Source organism: Helianthus annuus, chromosome 12 (assembly GCF_002127325.2).
Source record: "Helianthus annuus cultivar XRQ/B chromosome 12, HanXRQr2.0-SUNRISE, whole genome shotgun sequence".
NCBI lineage: Eukaryota > Viridiplantae > Streptophyta > Magnoliopsida > Asterales > Asteraceae > Helianthus > Helianthus annuus.
This window is the reverse complement of record NC_035444.2, coordinates 58,162,521-58,182,772: the sequence shown is the minus strand read 5'-3', so window position 1 is coordinate 58,182,772 and position 20,252 is coordinate 58,162,521. Positions and strand designations below refer to the sequence as shown.

The window sequence follows — 20,252 nt, the reverse complement described above, 5'->3', positions numbered from 1 at the left end:
CAAATAATTTTCACAATACTTTCAAAGTTCTTTTCTCGAGTGGTCAACAATCTTTTTCATTCAAGTATTTTAAATTATGGATATAGATAAAACAATTTCAAGTAAGTATGATGTTGACCTTCAAGCAATTCAACGTCAAATGTGTGCTGAAGAAAGAGAAAAAAGGAAGTATGTTCTTCAACAAAAGAGAAACAACAGAGGTTGTCATCCTGCATCAACATCTGATTCTGTTGAAAGGATTCCATTTTCAAATACTTCAAGTGATATGTGTTATAGTTTTGCAAACAAAATTTAAAAGAAATATGTATGTATATGTTATGTTTTTGTAATCCTTACATATGTTCTATTTTACAAGCTTCAACCACCAATGTCGAAAGAAGGAATGTGTATCACCTTCCTACTTATGCTATTCCAGATATTAGTAGTAATGTGTGTCACTCATCTACAAATGAAAAAGGTAAACTTACTGCAGATATTTTTTTCTAATTTAATTATGAATTGTAGTTTTGTTCGTTTATTTTATATACTTTTGTCTTATAAGATTCATCAAGAAAAATTTCATCAAGGAATGTCCATCACACTCCGTTTGGAAGTACTAAGCAAACATCCAATTTTGTTGAGAGGACTCCATTATCAGATATTACAAATTGTATGTTTTAAATTTTTGGAAACAAAATAGTTGTTTAATCTTAGGTTTTATGAATTGTTATATATTTCTCATTTTACTAGCTTCAATATAGGTGGAATATCTAAAATTGAGTTACAAATGAGTGATGAGATGTTACCGGATTCTGTAGTTAAGAAGATTCATGGAATTTCTAAAGGTATAAGATACGAATGTAAATTCCTGTTAAGTTTTCAATATGTAGATAACTTATGTTGACTTATAAATTTGCTAAGTGTGTAGATTATATTGATCATGGAGATGCCATCTTTGTGTGTTCTAAATGTGATGCAATGTTATGGGAAGATGAAATGCTTAGGGGAAATAAAAAATGTAAGAAAACATCCTATTCTCTTTGTTGTTCAAATGGAGATGTTGAGCTACCACAACCGCCTACACCTCCTCCATTACTACGTCATTTATATAAAAAGTCATACCTCACAGTCTCGCAATTTCATGGATAATATTCGAGCATATAACATGATGTTTTTCTTCACATCTCTTGGTGGGAAGGTTGATAAAAGTTATCAGAGAGGTAAAGGTCCTTATGTATTTAGACTACAAGGTCAGAATTATCATCGAATGGGTAGTCTACTTCCGGACGATGGGGAAGAATCCAGATTCTCCCAGCTTTACATATATGATTCAGAAAACGAAGTTGTAAATCGTCAAAAAGCAGTAAGGTAATTTCTTTATGATAATTGTGGCATTTATGAATATATATTTTGCTTTTCAGTATATTTACATTCATTATCATTTGAAATGAATGTAAATTTTAAAATTTTATATTTCTGGCAGTTCTCAGATAGAATGCAAAACTACAAGAAACAACCAGCTTTATAGTACAACCATAGAGGGTCTTAAAGATATGTTGGATTCTTGCAATCCTCTTGTCCAGTCCTTCAGAATGGTAAGAGATTGTTTTCAAGAAAATGAGTTTCAAGATGTAAGCTTGAAGCTTATTGGAACAAGAGATAAGGATGGAAGAGTTCACAATTTGCCAACAACATCAGAAATTGCTGCGTTAATAAATGGTGATTTTGATGGAGCACTTGATAAACGGGACATTGTTGTTAGAAAGAAGTCTGGTGGTCTTCAAAGAATTAGTGAGCTTCATCCCTCTTACCTTGCTTTGCAATATCCACTTATTTTCCCATATGCAGAAGATGGTTATAGAGTTGGTATTAAACATCATTGCAATTGATAATGAGGTACTTAGAACCAATCTTACAATTAGAGAATTCTTTTGTTACAAAATTCAAGATAGACAGAATCAGTTTTCATTGTTAGTTAATGCGAAAAAACTATTTCAGCAGTTTTTGGTTGATGGATACACGATGATAGAATCTGCCAGGTTGAATTATATAAGGACACAACAACCTAAACTTAGAGCACAAAATCTTAAGAACTTGAATGCTACTGTTGAAAGTGGAGAGAATAATACCTCAAGTTGTGGTAAACCTATACTTTTACCTTCATCATTTACTGGTGGTTCTAGATATATGATGCAAAAGTACTTGGATCCTATGACAATTTGCAAGTCTGTTGGATATCCCGATTTATTCATAACGGTGACTTGTAGTCCAAACTGGCCTGAGATTTACAGGTGTTTGCACGATAAAGCTCTTAATGCTGAAGACGGGCCGGATATTATCTCTAGATTATTCAAGTGTAAATTGGATCATCTTATAAAAGATTTCAAGAAACATAAATTCTTTGGTGATATACAAGCAGGTACCCTTTAGTTATATTTTTTACTTTGAACATCTAATTATATTTATCTATCAGCTCACTGTTCAAAAATTTCAATTATGTATACAATGGAATTTCAGAAGCGTGGACTCCCACATGCTTACATATGTTTGTTCTTGGGTGCTGAAAGCAAATTTCCAACTGCATCTGATATTGATCGTGTTATTAGTGCTGAGATACCAGATAAAGAAAGAGATCCTGAATTATATGAGCTTGTCAAGCAATTTATGATTCATGGACCATGTGGTACAGACAACCCACTTTGTCCATGTATGGTTCAGCAAAAATGTTCTAAAAAGTTTCCCAAAAAATATGTAGATGAGACTTGTGTTGATTCTGAAGGATATCCTGTCTATCGTCGTCGTCAAACAAGTAATACAGTAGTAAAGAATGGTGTGACACTTGATAATAGATTTGTAGTTCCTTACAATGCTCTCCTGCTCAGAAAATATCAGTGCCACGTTAACGTTGAATGGTGCAACCAGTCAGGTTCTATCAAATATTTGTTTAAATATGTTAATAAGGGGCCTAATAGTCACTGCTTCTGTTTTTCAAGCCAATAGCACCAAGAATGATACGGAACAGAATGTAGCTGTAGATGAGATAAAAGCATACCTTGATTGTAGATATATCTCTACTTGTGAAGCTGCTTGGAGAATATTCATGTATGATATACATTATAGATATCCAGTTGTTGAAGTATTACCTTTTCATTGTGAAGATGGTCAGAGTATTGTGTATAACGATTATGATAATTTGTGTGATATTGTTATTGATCCAACTGTGAAAATGACAGTATTTACATAGTGGATGAATTGTACTAAAGTCGATGAATTTTCCAGGACATTGAGGTATGTTCAGTTTCCGGGATATTATGTATGGAATGCTAAAAATCGCAAATGGAATCGAAGAAAGCATCCGTATAGATCAATTGGGAGGATACATTATGTCCCACCATCACTTGGTGATTGTTATTACCTAAGGATTTTATTGAATCATATTAAGGGACCAACCTGTTTTGAAGATATAAAAACAGTTGATGGGCAGGTTTTTCAAACATTTAAAGATGCATGTTTTGCACGGGGGCTGTTGGATGATGATAAAGAATATGTTAATGCTGTCAAAGAAGCTAGCACATGGTCAACCGGAGATTTCTTGAGGACCTTTTTTGTAATGTTGTTGTTGTCAAATTCGATATCTCGTCCTGGTGTTTTTTGGTCGGAAACGAAGTCCCTGTTATGTGAAGACATTCTGTATCAGCAACGAAAGATAACTGGTATTGCAAGTAATGCGATTATTTTATTAAAGTTATATACAACTACATTAAAATTATGCAATAGCTCTGTTATTGGGAAAAAACTAATACTTTTTTCAACATTTGTTTTAGATTTGGATCTTCAACAAGAAGAACTTGAAAATATCTGTCTATCTGAAATTGAAAAGTTGCTACTTACCAATGGAAGTACAGTGAGAAATTTTGATGATATGCCAAGTGTTCCGGACAATTATGTTTCATCGTCGAACAATCGATTGATAATGAAAGAATTATCGTATGACAGACTGGCTCTTCAAAGGGAACATGATGGTTATGTAAAGTGTTTAACTACCGAACAGGAAAGGATATATAAAATTGTTATGGAAGCAATTGAAAAAGGTGATGGAGGTGTGTTTTTTGTATATGGTTATGGTGGAACTGGAAAGACGTTTCTTTGGAAGACATTCTCAGCTGCATTACGATCAAAAGGTGAAGTTGTATTGAATGTTGCATCCAGTGGAATTGCTTCATTTTTGCTGGATGGTGGTAGAACTGCTCATTCAAGGTTTGTAATTCCAATCAACATTAATGAGAATTCAATATGTTCGATAGAGCCTAATACTGAGTTAGGTGATTTAATTAAAAGAGCAACATTGATTATTTGGGATGAAGCACCTATGACTCACAAGCATTGTTTCGAGGCTCTTGATAGAACAATGAGAGACATATCACGTTCTAGTCAACCGAACATGCAATCCAAGCCATTTGGGGGAAAGGTAATTCTATTTGGTGGTGATTTTAGACAAATTCTGCCGGTCATCCCTAAAGGTACCAGAACAATGATAGTCAATGCTTATTTGAATTCTTCTTATATATGGCGCCACTGTCAAGTACTAAAGCTAACTAAGAATATGAGATTAAGAGTTGGTTGTCAGGAAGCAGATTTGAAAGAAATAAAGGAATTTGGAGAATGGATTTTAAAGCTTGGTGATGGTCTGCTTGGTGAAGAAAATGATGGTGAGATTGATATTGAAGTACCAGATGATTAACTTATTCATGACCAAGTCAATCTTATTTCTTCTCTCATTTCATTTATATATCCAGACATGAATAAGTTTTTGTGGGATTTAACGTATTTTCAACAAAGAGCGATTCTTGCTCCAACTAATGAAGTAATAAAGAGTTGTTAGAGAGTCTGCCTGGTGAAGAAAATGTTTATTTTAGTTCAGATAGTTTATGCCAATCGGAGTAAGAATCAGAGCTTAATATGGCATTGTTTCCTCCTGATGTGTTAAACAATCTTCGTTTATCTGGTTTACCTAACCATAAATTAGTACTAAAACTTGGTGCTCCAGTGATGTTACTCAGAAACATTGATCAGGCAAATGGATTGTGTAATGGTACACGTTTACAAGTCACGAAGCTCGGAAAAGTTGTGATTGAAGCAAAAATTATCACAGGGACTAATATAGGTCATCATACTTTGATTTCAAGACTGAAGATGACACCTTCTGATAAAAGAATACCTGTGAAGATTTCTCGAAGACAATTCCCACTTTCACTGTGTTTTGCTATGACAATAAATAAAAGTCAAGGACAATCATTGGAGCATGTTGGTTTATATCTTTCACGTCCAGTGTTTAGTCATGGCCAGCTCTATGTTGTTGTATCTAGAGTAAAAAGTAGGAAGGGGTTGAAAATTTTGATTTGTAATAAAGAGAAACGAGTCTGTACAACCACTAATAATGTGGTTTACAAAGAAGTTTTACAAAATCTATGATGATACTAAACACCTGGCAACCTGGCAACGCCTGTTGGGTATAATGGAGGAACTGTTGTTAGGAAATGTTTGTTGGAAAGCAATACAACTTTTTGAAAGCATTTGATACTTGCTCTGCATTAAGCCTATCCTGAGAACACATGTTGTTAATAACATTATTCTCTTAACATCTGTTTACTAACCTTTGTAATTTCTGTTGACTGACCTTTTTAACATGGGTTGACTAACATCTGATAGTTACTACCTATCCATCTGGCAATCTCTGTTGGAGATAATGGATGACAGTTCTTAGTAAAGTCTGTTGGAAAGCAACAGAAGTTTTTAACAGTTAATAGACAACAGTGGTTTCATATCAACATAATGGAATTGCTGTTGAATAAACCTATTGATCATTAATTTATATCAATTTTGTAAGTCTGCAGTAATTATTTTTTTACTCTCTGTTAATATGTGTTATGCATGGTTTTATAAGAAACGACCCGTTTTTGCACACGGGTCTTACCGCTAGTACTATATAATAAAAGAAACCACTTTGGGGACGCATGTCGCTTTATGAGGTGGTCTCAATTAAAATTTGTAGAAGAGATTTCATGATAAAGATAAAGATAAGTGATAACCATATATTAATTATTAAAATTAAAAGATTTTGATGATAAGAATAAGGATAACTGATAACCATATATTAATTAATAAAATTAAAAACTATATATTAACGTTTTTATTATTTATAAAGATAAAAATAGTTTTAACTATTTATATAAAAGTTTATAATCTTTATCTTTATTTACTATCTAATAACCGACAGGTAATGAAAATTAAAAAAAAAATAGCATTTTTTTTTCTTTTAACGTTTTCTTTTACTTTTTCCGCTTATTAATAACTATTTAAATTAAGATCATCGACTTAGCCATGCGTAATAATTAAGTTTCTAACGTATTAATAAATAAATGAAAAATAAAGTAAAATGTTAACTTGTGTAATACACAAGTTTCTAACTTAATAATAAATAAATAAAAACAAAGTAAAATGTTTATATATAATACATTAAAGTTCATTTTTTTTTCAAAAACATGTATTGACGACCATATGTGTGATTGGAACACTTTTGAAACTTGAGCGACCTAACTGGAACACTTTTAAAACTTGGTTATTATTCTACAAAGTTACCCCATAATATATAAAGTTATATTTATTCAACCCGTGTAATACACGAGGTTATAACCTAGTATAAAATAATCAATTTCATTCCACCTCTAAGTAAATTAAAATCAAGGAAAATAAATTACATTGTCTATTTATCCATTTAATAATAGTGGTTTTTATCATTAATTTATTTGCTTCTCAAGTAATAATAATTCATTGTACTCTTAAATCGGTGGGTGTGGGCGTGGCCAAGGGCGTTGTTGGCCTTTTAATGTCGGGTGCTCCACCCCGGGTTGGCGTTTTGGTGGACGTTGTCCGTTTGGCGTGGCAATAGTGTTTGGCGTGGGATGCTAGCCTGGGGTGACGTGTCTGAAAATAGTTGGCTAGGTATTGATGACCGTTTGACTAGCCCCTTCCATAATGCCAGCCTGGCCACGCCCCTTCCACACCCCATTTCTTTGGGTGTGAACTAGTGAAAGACACACCTATCACTTATCAAGCAATACCCCAACCTAAGCCCCTCCATACCCTATATTCTTATGTTTACATTAGTCGCCTATTATATTTGATGACTCTGTTTTTTTTGAAATATCTCAACATTAAATGAGTATGTTACCTTTTTCTTTCCAACACCATATATATAATAAATAAAATAAAATCAAAAGAGAAGCAACGCCGCAATACAACTTGTACATTGCGTATCGAATGTTGTACATCACCTTTAAAACCCTGAAATGCAAAGGGTGTCTTTATAGCTTCCCTTTTGAGACAATACACCCTGAATCAACCACCCCCAAATTAATCTAACATGCGCGATTGTTTCGTCTTTCTCGGTTCATTTAAACGTCAAGTAAAGTACGAAGAAAACGATCGTCAAAACCCCTTACTCATCGTCAACGATAACGGCTATGCAACCGCCGCCGACGAACTCAACAATCCGACGGCGGCGATGACTCTAATTCTCAAATCATGGCTCAGCGGCCACTGGTTCCGTTACTTGATCCTTGTGATGTGTTCGCCGTTACTCATCCCTCTCGTATGCGTGTTTTCCCCTTTCATTTGCGTCGCTGAGGTCTGTTTCTGCTTCTGCCGCCGTCGCCGGTTGAAATCGGATGGTTTGCAACCGCCGCCGGTGGTTCCGACGCCGGTGCCACGTCAGCAGGAGGATGTGAAAGCGAAGGAGAAGGTGAGTTTGTTAGATAGGTATTTGGATGATCAATTAGAGCTTGCACTTGAGATATTAGATGAATGTAGTGGTGATTTAGGGTTTCGGTATGATTGTATTGATGAGTTTGATGATAATCGGAGTAATAGTTTGTGTTAGAGTTAGATTGACGAGTGTGTGTGATGATGTGTAACAATCTGTTGTGATTGTATATAACTAATTTCAGGCATACTTACCTAGGGTTTGATCAAATCATATTCTGGATTTCTGATTATAGTTTTTGTTTTTATTTTTTCCATTGATTTTGTATTCATCCTGTTAAAAAAATATGCTATTCTGGAGTCTATTTTGTTTTTATGAACGGTTGCCAGTTAAGAGCTCATTATTAGTTTAGACTTTAGATTAGGATTGTTGAGCTCATCCATTTATATTATAGCTAGTGGTGTCTTGAGTGTGGAATAAGGCTTTGGGACCATTAGGTCATGGGTTCGATTCCCACAAAGGAGTTTTCTTATATTTATTGGGTTTACTTCTGAATTGGTGTATAGGCATTATGCCTAGTGGAGATGGATATGATCGGCTGGTTCCGCTGGTAGCACGATGATACTTCAATGGTTCGTCAGTGATTCAAAATTTGCCGTTCAAACAAAAGGATTAGGATTGTTGATAAATCGTTGAAATCCAGTTAATCATTTGAACCTAAGTAAGGCGGCCGATTTAGATGGTTTAGTTCACGGTTAGTCTTTGACTGTTTGATGGTTTTGTTTACGTTTTGAAACTTGGAACCGATCGTGTGAACTAAACGGTTCATTTAACGATTGTGTTTTTATTTGTTTCTTTTATTTTATTCTAGAAATATGAGGTTATTTATATGTATTATGCTCGTAACCAATAACCATTAAAGTTTCTAAATCAATGCAAAGTTATGTTAAAAAACTTGGTTTAAAACTGTTAAAATAGGCTAGTCTGGCTTCCAACTAAGTCATCCGGTTAACCGGTTTGGCTTGTTTTTTTTTTTTTAACCGTAGTTAGTGGTTTGATCCAGAATTTTTATCAAAACCAGTCGAACAGATAAAGCATGCTTCTTGAGAAAAGTTATCTGAAGTATCCAAGTAGCGCATAAGAATCAAGTGTGATGATGTTTGAAGTAAGTTTGATTATATACATTTCACCTTCATCAAGTGTGATGATGTTTGAAGTAATTTTGATTATATACATCTCACCTTCCATTAAGGTTAGCCGTAAATCATATTCGCCATAGTGAAACGGAGTACATGTAAACTTTCACTCATATAGGTTATTGATAGAGTTTGGGAAACGCAAGGTAGGGGCAAACCCTTTTCTCTAACCCAGGGGTAGAGTGGCTGCTGTAAGTGACACCCCCTGACCCCGATAATCTTTTATTTTTTACACGCATAGTATAGTAATATCGATAATTTTTTATTTTTTACACGTATATAGTAATATCTATGTAACATAAATCGTGATTTAAGAGAATTAAAACACCACCATACAAAGATACTAATAATGATAGTAGTGAACTACTACTAGCATGACGTGGTGAGTATTCCTTTGATTTTTTGGGTTGAAGTTTAATAGATTTCATGGTTCGATGTATCACCTGTTTTGTGTTTCGGTTGTTTTCCGGACTACTTTCTTGTTAGTTGGGGTTTCGTTTTAGTTAAAGTTTGGCATGTTCAAAAAGAAAAACATATAAAAAGCAAATAGACAAGACTTTCAAATTACACATACATTTCCTGAAAAATGTCTATACGTCAAGACGTTAAGGCTAATGCATACACAATTATAGGAAAGGCCCAATGGCAAATATCGCTTAACATAGAAGTCAAATTCAAATGCGACTTTAATGCATCAATGCTAGTGTCATGTGTTTGTGATTTTTGCACGATAAACGTGGCATTTCACAATGCAAGGAATACCAAGGTTGGTAAGAAACTAAGAATCATATCTTTATCTCTTAAATCTTAAATAAAACATGTTAGAAATTCTACAAGATATGAACCTCTAAACTAGTTTAACTATCAACTTATCCATTGATAGAAGAAAATATAACTATGAGACAAAAAGGTTTTTTATTTTTATTAGTGAATGGCCTAAAAACGGGGGTTTTAAGAATGCCTACTTTTGGCCGACGACTTTTGCTTATACATGCCTCACTTGTCTTTTGAGTGTAAATGATAATTACAAACCTACATCAGCAAGAGATAGAGAGTGTTGTGATATGCATTGCGTGTGTCATGTGATGTTGTGGAGTTTTTTTCCCAAACTAGTGTAGATACAAAAAGTATTTACTTATTTGGATACTTTGAAAAATATTTACTTATTTGGATACTTTTCTTTATCTCTTTAATTTTTTACCATATTTATACATTTCTTTTTATTTTTCTACCCAAAGTAAAATTAGATTACTATTAATAAAATTGAAATAATTAAAATACTTAGTATCTTTTTTCAAAACTCAAATTTCAAGAAATTCGAAATTTGTAACTTTATTTTATAAATTGCTTGAGTTCAAATAAACTTGTTTGAAATAACAAACTTTCCACCAGATTACTATCACTTAATCGATATAACTTAGCGTAGTAGATTTGTGAATTTATTGTTTTATTTTTTTATGAGATTAGTTTAAACGGGGCCTAGACAATTTCAGGTTATAAAAAGAAAATAAAACGGAAAAAGAAATGAAGTTTTTTTCCCAAACTAGTGTAGATTATATGGTTTTTTTATAATATTTTTTTGCAGATTTTTTTTAACTTTGCAGAATTATTGTAGAATTTAATATATTTTTGCAGTTTTTTATGGATTTTTCGCAGTTTTTTTTGTAGAATTTTTGCTGATTTATTTTTTGAATATTTGCAGAATTTTTATTTTTTTACAAAAAATAATTACTCATATTTTTGCTGATTCTAATTCTGTGAGTAATATAATTTAACTTTGGGTAGAGAAATAAAAAGAAATGCATAAATTAGGTAAAAAAAATTAAAGGGATATAGAAAAGTACCTAAATAGATAAATATTTGACACATTGCCCCACAAGAGCGTAAACGTTGGTAACCAAAAGAGCGTAAACGTTGGTTAACAGTGTTTAATTAGAAAAATATTTGCGTTTGCCGGGAGTCGAACCCGGGTCTATTGCTTGGAAGGCAATTATCCTAACCGTTGGACTACAAACGCTAACTGATGTAATATTTCTGAGAAACCCTCTTAAATCGCAACATATGAATATCAAAAATGATTTACTTTTTCCAGAAAGAAAAAAACTTCAAGAAATGGTTTACTTTTTCCAGAAAGAAAAGCAAAAAAAAAACTTCAAGGTCAAGCATCATAAATGACCGGATATTTTTTATCTAATCGTTGAATTGATGAGTCTCGAATTTATAAGTTTATTGCAGGTAAGTCACGAATACAATCATCAAAGATCAAACAGTGACGTAAATTATATCTTTTTACATGAACTTGTTATAGAAATTGCTCGTATTTCATCAAAATATGATCATGAGTTGACAAGTAAATAACAGCTATAAGCTGTGAGAAGGTTGACATCGATTGCTCTCTTCATCATCCTTATAGTTTTAACTAATCTACCAACTAAAAAATAGGGCTTTGGTACAAGTGTTTTTTTATTTCGATGATAAGTCGTGACCAAACATATGAGTTGGATCACATGTAGAAATAGACAAGGGCGGAGCTTTATTGGGGCTTGGGGATGCCCGGGCTCCCATCAATTTTTTGCTCTGGCCCTTACCGATTTTTGCTCATAGTGTAAATTTTACCAAAATTTTCAAAAAAAAAAAAAAATTAGTGTGAAATATTGGATTTTTAAGAGCCCCCAATCGATTTAGATTTTAAGAGTTCAGTCCCTATCGATTTTTCATTCAAGCTCCGCCACCGGAAATAGCTCAAGTCAAACTATGTTGACATGTCATCATTTATTTTATTTAGTTAATGATAAACACATATTCAATATTGCAAACCACTTTTTTTATAAGTCTACTCCAAACGACCTTTTCACATCAGTATGTGTGACCCATTTATTTAATCTATTTAAAGGTAAACAAGGTGTTATGATGTTATACAAATATACAAACACTATAAAGTCTCTATGGAATTGATTTAAAATAAACATGGCGTTATGATGTTGTATAAATATATAAACACTATAAAGTCTATGGAATTGAAGTTGTTTCCATGGTTGTCATCAATCTAAAATTTAAACAAAAATCAAGGATTAAAGAGAAAAATTTTACATCATTCATGAAATATATTCATACTATGTAGGCAAATATGACCTTAACGCATAAATGAACATAGTCAATGATTTACGTGTTCTTACAATAAAACGTAATAATGGAAAAAAAAAAGCTAAAAGTAAGAAAAAAGTTATTGAAATTCAAGGTAAGAGATGTTGTCAAAACATTTTTATCAATTAATCCTAACTGCAATTGTAGTGAAAGTTATACCCTTTTTTCTAGCACACTTCCATATGTTTAGGTGGTTCAAGCACAAGTGATCAAGCTCTTATATCAACTTTGTATTAGTCCAATGAGCTCGTAATGTAAAAATCTGGTATGTATGCTTCATTTGTCACGAACACAATCATATTAAAAGTGAATGTTCTGAGTAGGAAACAAGGAAAAGGAGACTGATTGATGCAAAACCAGCATTACCGTAATACCGTCTAATGATCTAAAGAAAGTTGAAATTCCAAAGCCTCGATGAAGAGTGTTACGAATTGTTGTTGAGGAGGATAAAGTTACGCATAATGTTGTAACATGTATATTTTTTTATTAACTCTATTCTTATACAAATTTATTTTGGAGCAAGTTGTTTATTTGTATCTATGGAATTTGACCGTCTTACTTATGTTAGTACACATAGGTAATGTAACATGTTCAACAATAGAACTAGTTTTTAATGTAACATGTTCAAATAGAACTCGTTTTTAATATTAAACCCGTAACATGCTCAAGGAATAGAACAATTATTCCATATATAAATTTGTAACTTTTTTGTGCATCATCATTTATACCCCTTGCTTTGGGGCTTTTTCAAAAAAAATATTGATTTTCCACTTTCAACCTTAAAGTTTTCTCTTTTAAATTTTAACCCATTACTTGATTTTCCACTTTCAACCTTAAAGTTTTATGTTTTACATTTTAACCCATTTGAAATTTTTACTTAAACGTTTTCATCTTTTTTAATTTAACACAATACTTTATTATTTACAACTTTGGTCCCCCATACTTTTTATCTTTCACAAGTTTTTATTTTTACGTTTCGTTCTAAATTTTGCGAGTTAACATGTTGTAGCGTGCATGTGAGGTTCAACGTTTTTGCCCTATTTTCTCATATTTGACAGACCCGTCGCAACGCATCCATTTTTTCCCTTTTGAAAACTTCACCGCAATGGGCGGGTCCTAGATCGACTAAGTTATTATTTTCTACGTTTTACATTTCTGGTTAATTTCTTCACATTAACACACTGTAACGGGTGTGCGTGGTTCAACGATTTTAGTCTCCTTTTCGTTCAGTATAATTTTTTTCCATTTTATCTATTTTATTTTTACGACGTTGAGAGTCGGTGTCGTTGTGGCATTGGTGCTACTTGGCACGGTTTTACGAACGTTTTTAACCTATTAAATTTTTTACTAATATTTTGTTTCGGTTTACCCCTATACTTCTTTTACTTAAAAACTATTTTTCACGTGCATATTTTATATATGGGTATGTATAAATATGATTTCTTCTACATTCTGACGTAAACTTTTTTTATACACGAGTCTGGTCAAATATAATACGTTTTCGTTTAAAGAAACCATTTTTACGTGCATATTTTTATGTACGTTTTCGTATAAATTCAAGTTATTCTTCGATATGAATTTCATTTACTTTACGTTTGATCCAATGACAAATGCTTATTGAAAGATAGAGTAAATCCCTTGCCCTCTCATTTACAACTATCAAACATATATATCGTACAAGACATCTCCACATATTGAGGAGAGATTACATGAGATTGCATTTACAAATATAGAATATAATTTCCTATTGTATTATTATCTATTACACCCCCGCAGTCGAAGTGAGAGGAGGCCGAATGCTGAGACTGGACCGAAAATCATCAAATAACACCTTTAGTAAGCCTTTCGTGAATATGTCAGCAACCTGAAACCGCGTAGGAATGTGTAAAATTCGGACGGAGCCTCTTTGAACCAGGTCACAAACGAAATGAATGTCCAGCTCGATGTGCTTGGTACGTTGATGCTGAACTGGATTCCCGGATAGATAGATAGCACTAATATTATCGCAGTACATAAGACTCGCGGTGGTTAGAGGCTTATGTAATTCCAACAAAAGATTTCGAAGCCAACAAATCTCCGCAACAACATTGGCAACACCCCGATATTCTGCCTCAGCACTAGACCGAGAGATAACGAATTGACGTTTTGACGACCATGAGATGATGTTAGGACCTAAATAGACACAATAACCCGATGTAGATCGGCGCGTATCCGGACACCCCGCCCAATCGGCATCCGTATATGCACGTAATGATAAGTCCGGTGAGGCACCGATAGTTAAACCATGAGATGATGTGCCTTGTAGATATCGAATAACGCGTTTAAGTGCATTCCAATGGTCCACTTTGGGTGCGTGCATAAACATACATACCTGTTGTACGGCGTAGCAAATATCAGGTCTCGTAAATGTTAAATATTGTAGAGCTCCCGCAAGGCTGCGATACAGTGTCGGGTCATCATAATCATCGCCCGAGTTCGACCCAAGCTTGGGTTTTGTATCAACTGGTGTGGCAGCGGGTTTGCATGAAGACATGCCAGCCCTGTCGATTATTTCTTTTGCATATGCCTGTTGAGAAAGAAACATCTTGTTACCTTGTCTTTGCACGTGAATACCCAGAAAATGACTTAAAGGTCCTAAATCCTTCATTGCAAATTCGGCTGCAAGGCGTGACATAAGATGTACCCGAAGAGAGTCTGTCGATGTCATAAGAATGATGTCATCAACGTAAATAAGAAGATAGGCAGTATTGCCATTCTGGTGGTACGTAAAAAGTGAGTTGTCACATTTGCTTTGTTGAAAACCCAAAAAGAGCACAAAATCAGTAAAACGTTGGTACCAGGCTCGTGGAGCCTGTTTTAAGCCATAAAGTGATTTCTGTAGCAAGCACACATGATCAGGATACTGTTGATGCCGGAACCCCATGGGTTGATACATGTAAACTGTCTCATGAAGGTTACTGTGTAGAAAGGCATTGGTAATATCCAGTTGATGGATCTGCCATGATTGTGACAAAGCAAGAGTTAAGATAGTACGTATGGTAGTCGGTTTGACAACCGGACTAAATGTTTCACCACAGTCTACCACAATCTGTTGATTGCTTCCGTCGCACACAAAACGTGCCTTATACCTTTCCAATGAACCATCGGAGCGAAATTTGTGACGAAAGAGCCACATGCTGTGTAAAACATGCATATGTGGTTGTCTTGGAACTAACACCCAGGTCTTATTTTTAATAAGAGCATTAAATTATGTGGTCATGGCGTTATGCCATTCCGTGCTGGACAAAGCGTCTTTTGGGTTTTTAGGGATGGGAACAAGGCACGAGGAAGCAAGGTTAAATATATGCTTGGGTTTGTGTATGCCATCCATAGAACGAGTGCGGATGGTGCGACTGGGTGGGGGAGAGGGGGTGGGGTTGGTAGAGAGGAAGATGAGGAAGTCGTGTGAGGAGACGACTCAATGGTGGGGGGTAAGATAGAACCGGAGGGAGAGACACGGATAAGGGGGGAAGATGGGTCGATGTGAGGAATAGAGGGTGGGCTGTGAGTAGGTGAGCTTGGTTCGGATGAGAGTGGGCCGGGTAGGTTGGGAGCTGGTGAGTGTGGGCCGGTTGGATGGGGACCGGCTGTAGAGTGGCCAACTGAGTTAGGGCCAGTTTGGTTAGGGCCGGGTGAAGTTAGGGCAGGTGTGTTTGGTCCGAGATAGTTGGGGTGATGGGCTGATATGTGTTGTACATGGGGAGGAATTAATTGGGTTAAGGGGAACAGTGTGTATGTTGGGAATATAATGGGTGTGTGAGTCATGTGGAACAGTGGGTAGTGGAGTGGTAGAAGAAGTATTTGGATGGGTGGATTGGTTTGAGGGTGGGGCCGAAGAAGCTGGATATGAAGTGGGGAGATTATGATGAATGAGAAAATCATAGTGTGTTGGAGAGGGGTTAGAATTGTTAGCAAACGGAAAAATGGTCTCATCAAAAAATAACATGCCGATTAATTATGATTTTTCGAGTGTTAAGGTCAATGCATTTGTAACCCCGATGATTAGGGGGGTAGCCGAGGAAGACACATGGCATAGAGCGGTATTGTAATTTATGAATATTGGTGTAAGGTATAAGGGGGTAGCATAAGCAACCAAAAACCCGAAGGTGTGAGTAAGAGGGTATGTGTTTATAGAGTTTTTGAGTGGGAAAGAGATTGAGAAGAATTTTACTAGGTAAAATATTGTGAAGGTAGGTTGCCACTTCTAAGGCGTGATGCCAATATGTGTTAGGTAATGAAGAGTGGGCCAAAAGGGTTCGAATAATATTGTTAATGGATCGGATTTTTCGTTCGGCTTTTCCGTTTTGGGAGGATGTATATGGACAAGAAAATCTAAAAGACATGCCATTGAGTTTGCAAAACTGGTGAAAATTATGGTTGTTATATTCCGTACCATTATCGCATTGGAATTGCTTGATTTTTCGTTCAAATTGTGTGTGGATCATATTATAAAAGGTAGTAAACGTGGAGAAACCTGAGATTTAGAAGTGAGAGGATACGTCCATAGAAAATTAGAGAAGTCATCAATAAAAAGTATGTAATAACGATGACCCCCCGCACTAAGAATTGGGGAAGTCCAAAGATCACTGTGGATGATATCAAAAGGCATGTTGGTAATATTATTAGAATCAACAAAAGGTAACCGAATATGTTTACCAAACACACAAGATTGACAAACATTGTTTTATTATTAGAATCAACAAAAGGTAACCGAATATGTTTACCAAACACACAAGATTGACAAACATTGTTTTTCAAAGTTCCACAAGAAATAAAATTGGAGTTTTTAACTGAAGGTAATAAAGACGATCCCTGATGACCGAGACGTTGATGCCATGTGTCTTGAGAAAGAGCAGTAAGAGCGGTAGGAGTTGTGATCTTGGTGACTTGGGATGGATCAAACGTGTAGAGTCCTTCCGAGCTATTGCATCGTAGGATAGGTGTCCGAGTCTTGAGATCCTTCACCAAAAAACCAAAGGGGTCAAACTCAATGGATAAGTTATTATCGGTAGTAAAACGACGAACAGAGAGTAAGTTTTTGATTAGGGAGGGGGCATAGAGGACATGATTTAATTTAAAAGGTGGGAGGGGAGGGGGTAGTGTAAGGTCGCCTTATCCATGCACGGGGATGGTTTGACCATTTCCCACAAGTATATTTTTATTAATGCTTTTATTAAAAACAGACGAGAGTTGAGAGTTGAGAGTTGGAAGCCATATGACCTGTGGCACCTGTGTCCATAGCCCAAGAGGGGTCGTGTAGTGACATAGCATACATGGCTTGATTGAGATCCGTTGGCATGTGGGTAGCGGCGAGCGGGTCTTGGACCGAAGATACCCGCTGAAGAGTTAGTGTTGGACTTATTCATTGTTGGGTATGGGCAAGGAGGTATGTGGTTCCAGGACGCCCATGCAGACTGTTGAGGTGTTCCTTGATGTGGGCCGGCCCAAGGTGCAAGATAGGGCCAAGGGTAATACCCAGCAGGAGACGAGCCTCCCAGATTGCCGCCACCATACTGGTTTCCGTAGCCACCTATGCCGCGACCTCCGCTTCTCAGCCGAGCTCGACCCCGGCCGCGACCGCGGCCACGGCCGCGGCCACGGCCGCGACCCCGTTCATACGAGTCACCCCTCTGATTATGCGATTGCTCTTGTCTCTCGCGGCTATCCTTTGGTGGCGTGTCAACGGAGGCGGTGAAAGCCGCACCAGCCGATTGGGCCGAGTGGTGGACTTGGCTGATTTTTCTGGATTCGGCCATGCATAATCTTGAACGTGTGTCATAAAAATCGGACAGGGGCTTCATTTGCTGAATGACAGACGCTGTGTTCTCGTATTGCTCAGTGAGTCCCGATAGTAGTTGTAGAACGAGTTGCTTGTCAGTAACCGGTGAACCAAGGTTTGTTAATTGATCAAAGATTACCTTAAGCGCTTGACAATATGCAGACATGTTCGGAAATTGGTCGAGGTGCGTGTTGGCAAATTTGTTGTTGAGATCGATTGTGCGAGTGGCCTTGTTGTCTTGGAAGATGTTGGCAATGGTAGTCCACGCGTCATAAGCGGTAGTATCAGGCTTAAGAACGGTGTGTAGCAGGTCGGTTGAGATAGTACTATAAATCCATTGGAGTACAATAGAGTCGAGACGTTCCCATGTCTCGGTGGAGGTGGGCGGTTCTTTGGTTTTATCTTTTGCCTTATCTGAGGATGTCGCGGATTCGGTGGCTGATTTGGGTTGAAGATGGTCATAGACGAGGTGTGCTTTGCATTGTATCTTGAACATCTCTGACCAGGTTGTGTAATGCCCGGTTTCGATGTCTAAGGTTACGGGGATGAGGTTCTTGATGGATGTTACTGTGACTGCGGGGTGAGGGGTTGAAGAAGACATGATGATGATAGGAAGAAGAGAAGAAACGGCGCAAGCAGAAGGTAGGGTTAGGGGGATCGGCTATGGTCTTAATACCATGAAAGATAGAGTAAATCCCTTGCCCTCTCATTTACAACTATCAAACATATATATCGTACAAGACATCTCCACATATTGAGGAGAGATTACATGAGATTGCATTTACAAATATAGAATATAATTTCCTATTGTATTAATTATCTATTTCTTATACAGGTTACACCGAGTTCAACTTGATACGTCGAAAACTCGAAATGTGTGTTTTCATATGGTTAATGCATCATATAACGTTTGGACTAATCCATTCAATGTTTACGATGTACCCGCGCCGCAACGCGAACGGGTCTTTAACCCTAGTTTTTTTTTAATTTTAAAACCCAATTCAAAATATATATTCAGTTAAAAAGTAGTTGTATGGGTCGATTTATATTTTGATTCTCACTAATCCACCTATTGAAACATTTTACACGTTTATCACTTTTATCAAAGGGTTAAAAAGTATGTTTGACCATGTGACTTTTTTTAGCTTATTATAGATAACTAGGGTTAAGACCCGCCCGCGTTGCGGCGCGGGTACATCGTAAACATTGAATGGATTAGTCCAAACGTTATATGATGCATTAACCATATGAAAACACACATTTCGACGTATCCAGTTGAACTCAGTGTAACCTCTACAAGCATGTGATTGGATCAAACGTAAAGTAAATGGAATTCATATCGAACAATCATAACGTATTATATGTGATCCAACTTATACAAAGAAAACGTAACAGGTATGAAGGAAAATATGCACATGTAATCGAAAGAGATTAATTAGAGCTTTCGAAAAAAGGGGAGAAAAAGAAACCATAATTTGACTCCAGTCGGTTTGAAACAGACTTTACGAAACGTACATAAAATAAACACGAAAACATATTATATTTGACCCGAATCATTTACTAAAAAAGTTTACATCGAAACTTAAAACAACTTGAATTTATACGAAAACGGTCATAGAAATATGCACGTAAAAATGTTTTCTTTAAACGAAAACATATTATATTTGACCTAACTCGTCTATAAAAAAAGTTTACATCGGAATGTGGAAGAAATCATATTTACACATGCCCGTACATAAAATATACACGTAAAAAATAGTTTTTAAGTAAAGGAAGTATAGGGGTAAACCGAAACAAAAAATTAGTAAAAAATTTAATAGGTTAAAAACGTTCGTAAAACCGTGCCAAATAGCACCAATGCCACAACCATATCGACTCTCAACATCGTAAAAATAAGATAGATAAAATGGTAAAAATTACACTGAACGAAAAGCAGTCTAAAATCGTTGAACCACACACACCCGTTTCAGTGTCTTAGTACGAAGAAATTAACCAGAAACGTAAAACGTAGAAAATAATAACTTAGTCGATCTACCACCCGCCCGTTGCGGCAAACTTTTCAAAGGGGAAAAATGGACGCGTTGCAATGGGTCTGTCAAATATGAAAAAATAGAGCAAAACGTTGAACCTCACATGCACGCTACGACATGTTAACTCGCAAAATTTAGAACGAAACGTAAAACGAAAAAGTTGCGAAAGATAAAAAGTATGGGGTACGAAAGTTATAAATAATAAAGTGTTGTGTTAAATTATAGAAATGGAAAACTTTGAGTTAAAAGTAAAAAAAAAATGAAAAGGGGTTAAAATGTAAAAAGTCACATGTTTGGGTTAAAAGTGAAAAACCAAGTTTTTT

General features: G+C 35.7%; 1 protein-coding gene and 1 non-coding gene across 2 annotated transcripts; one reads left to right on the top strand and one right to left on the bottom strand.

Annotated features, from left to right (window-relative positions):
• The first annotated feature begins 7,267 nt into the window (after positions 1 to 7,267).
• LOC118484713 lies at positions 7,268 to 8,397 on the top strand. Its single transcript, XM_035980579.1, has 2 exons — positions 7,268 to 7,780; positions 8,308 to 8,397. The coding sequence occupies exons 1-2, from the start codon at positions 7,403 to 7,405 to the stop codon at positions 8,353 to 8,355; spliced, it is 426 nt and encodes a 141-aa protein (XP_035836472.1). The 5' UTR covers positions 7,268 to 7,402; the 3' UTR covers positions 8,356 to 8,397.
• Positions 8,398 to 10,882: 2,485 nt separating this feature from the next.
• Positions 10,883 to 10,954, bottom strand: TRNAG-UCC. Its single transcript has one exon. It is a non-coding gene; the product is annotated as a tRNA-Gly (tRNA).
• Between the last annotated feature and the right edge of the window lie 9,298 nt (positions 10,955 to 20,252).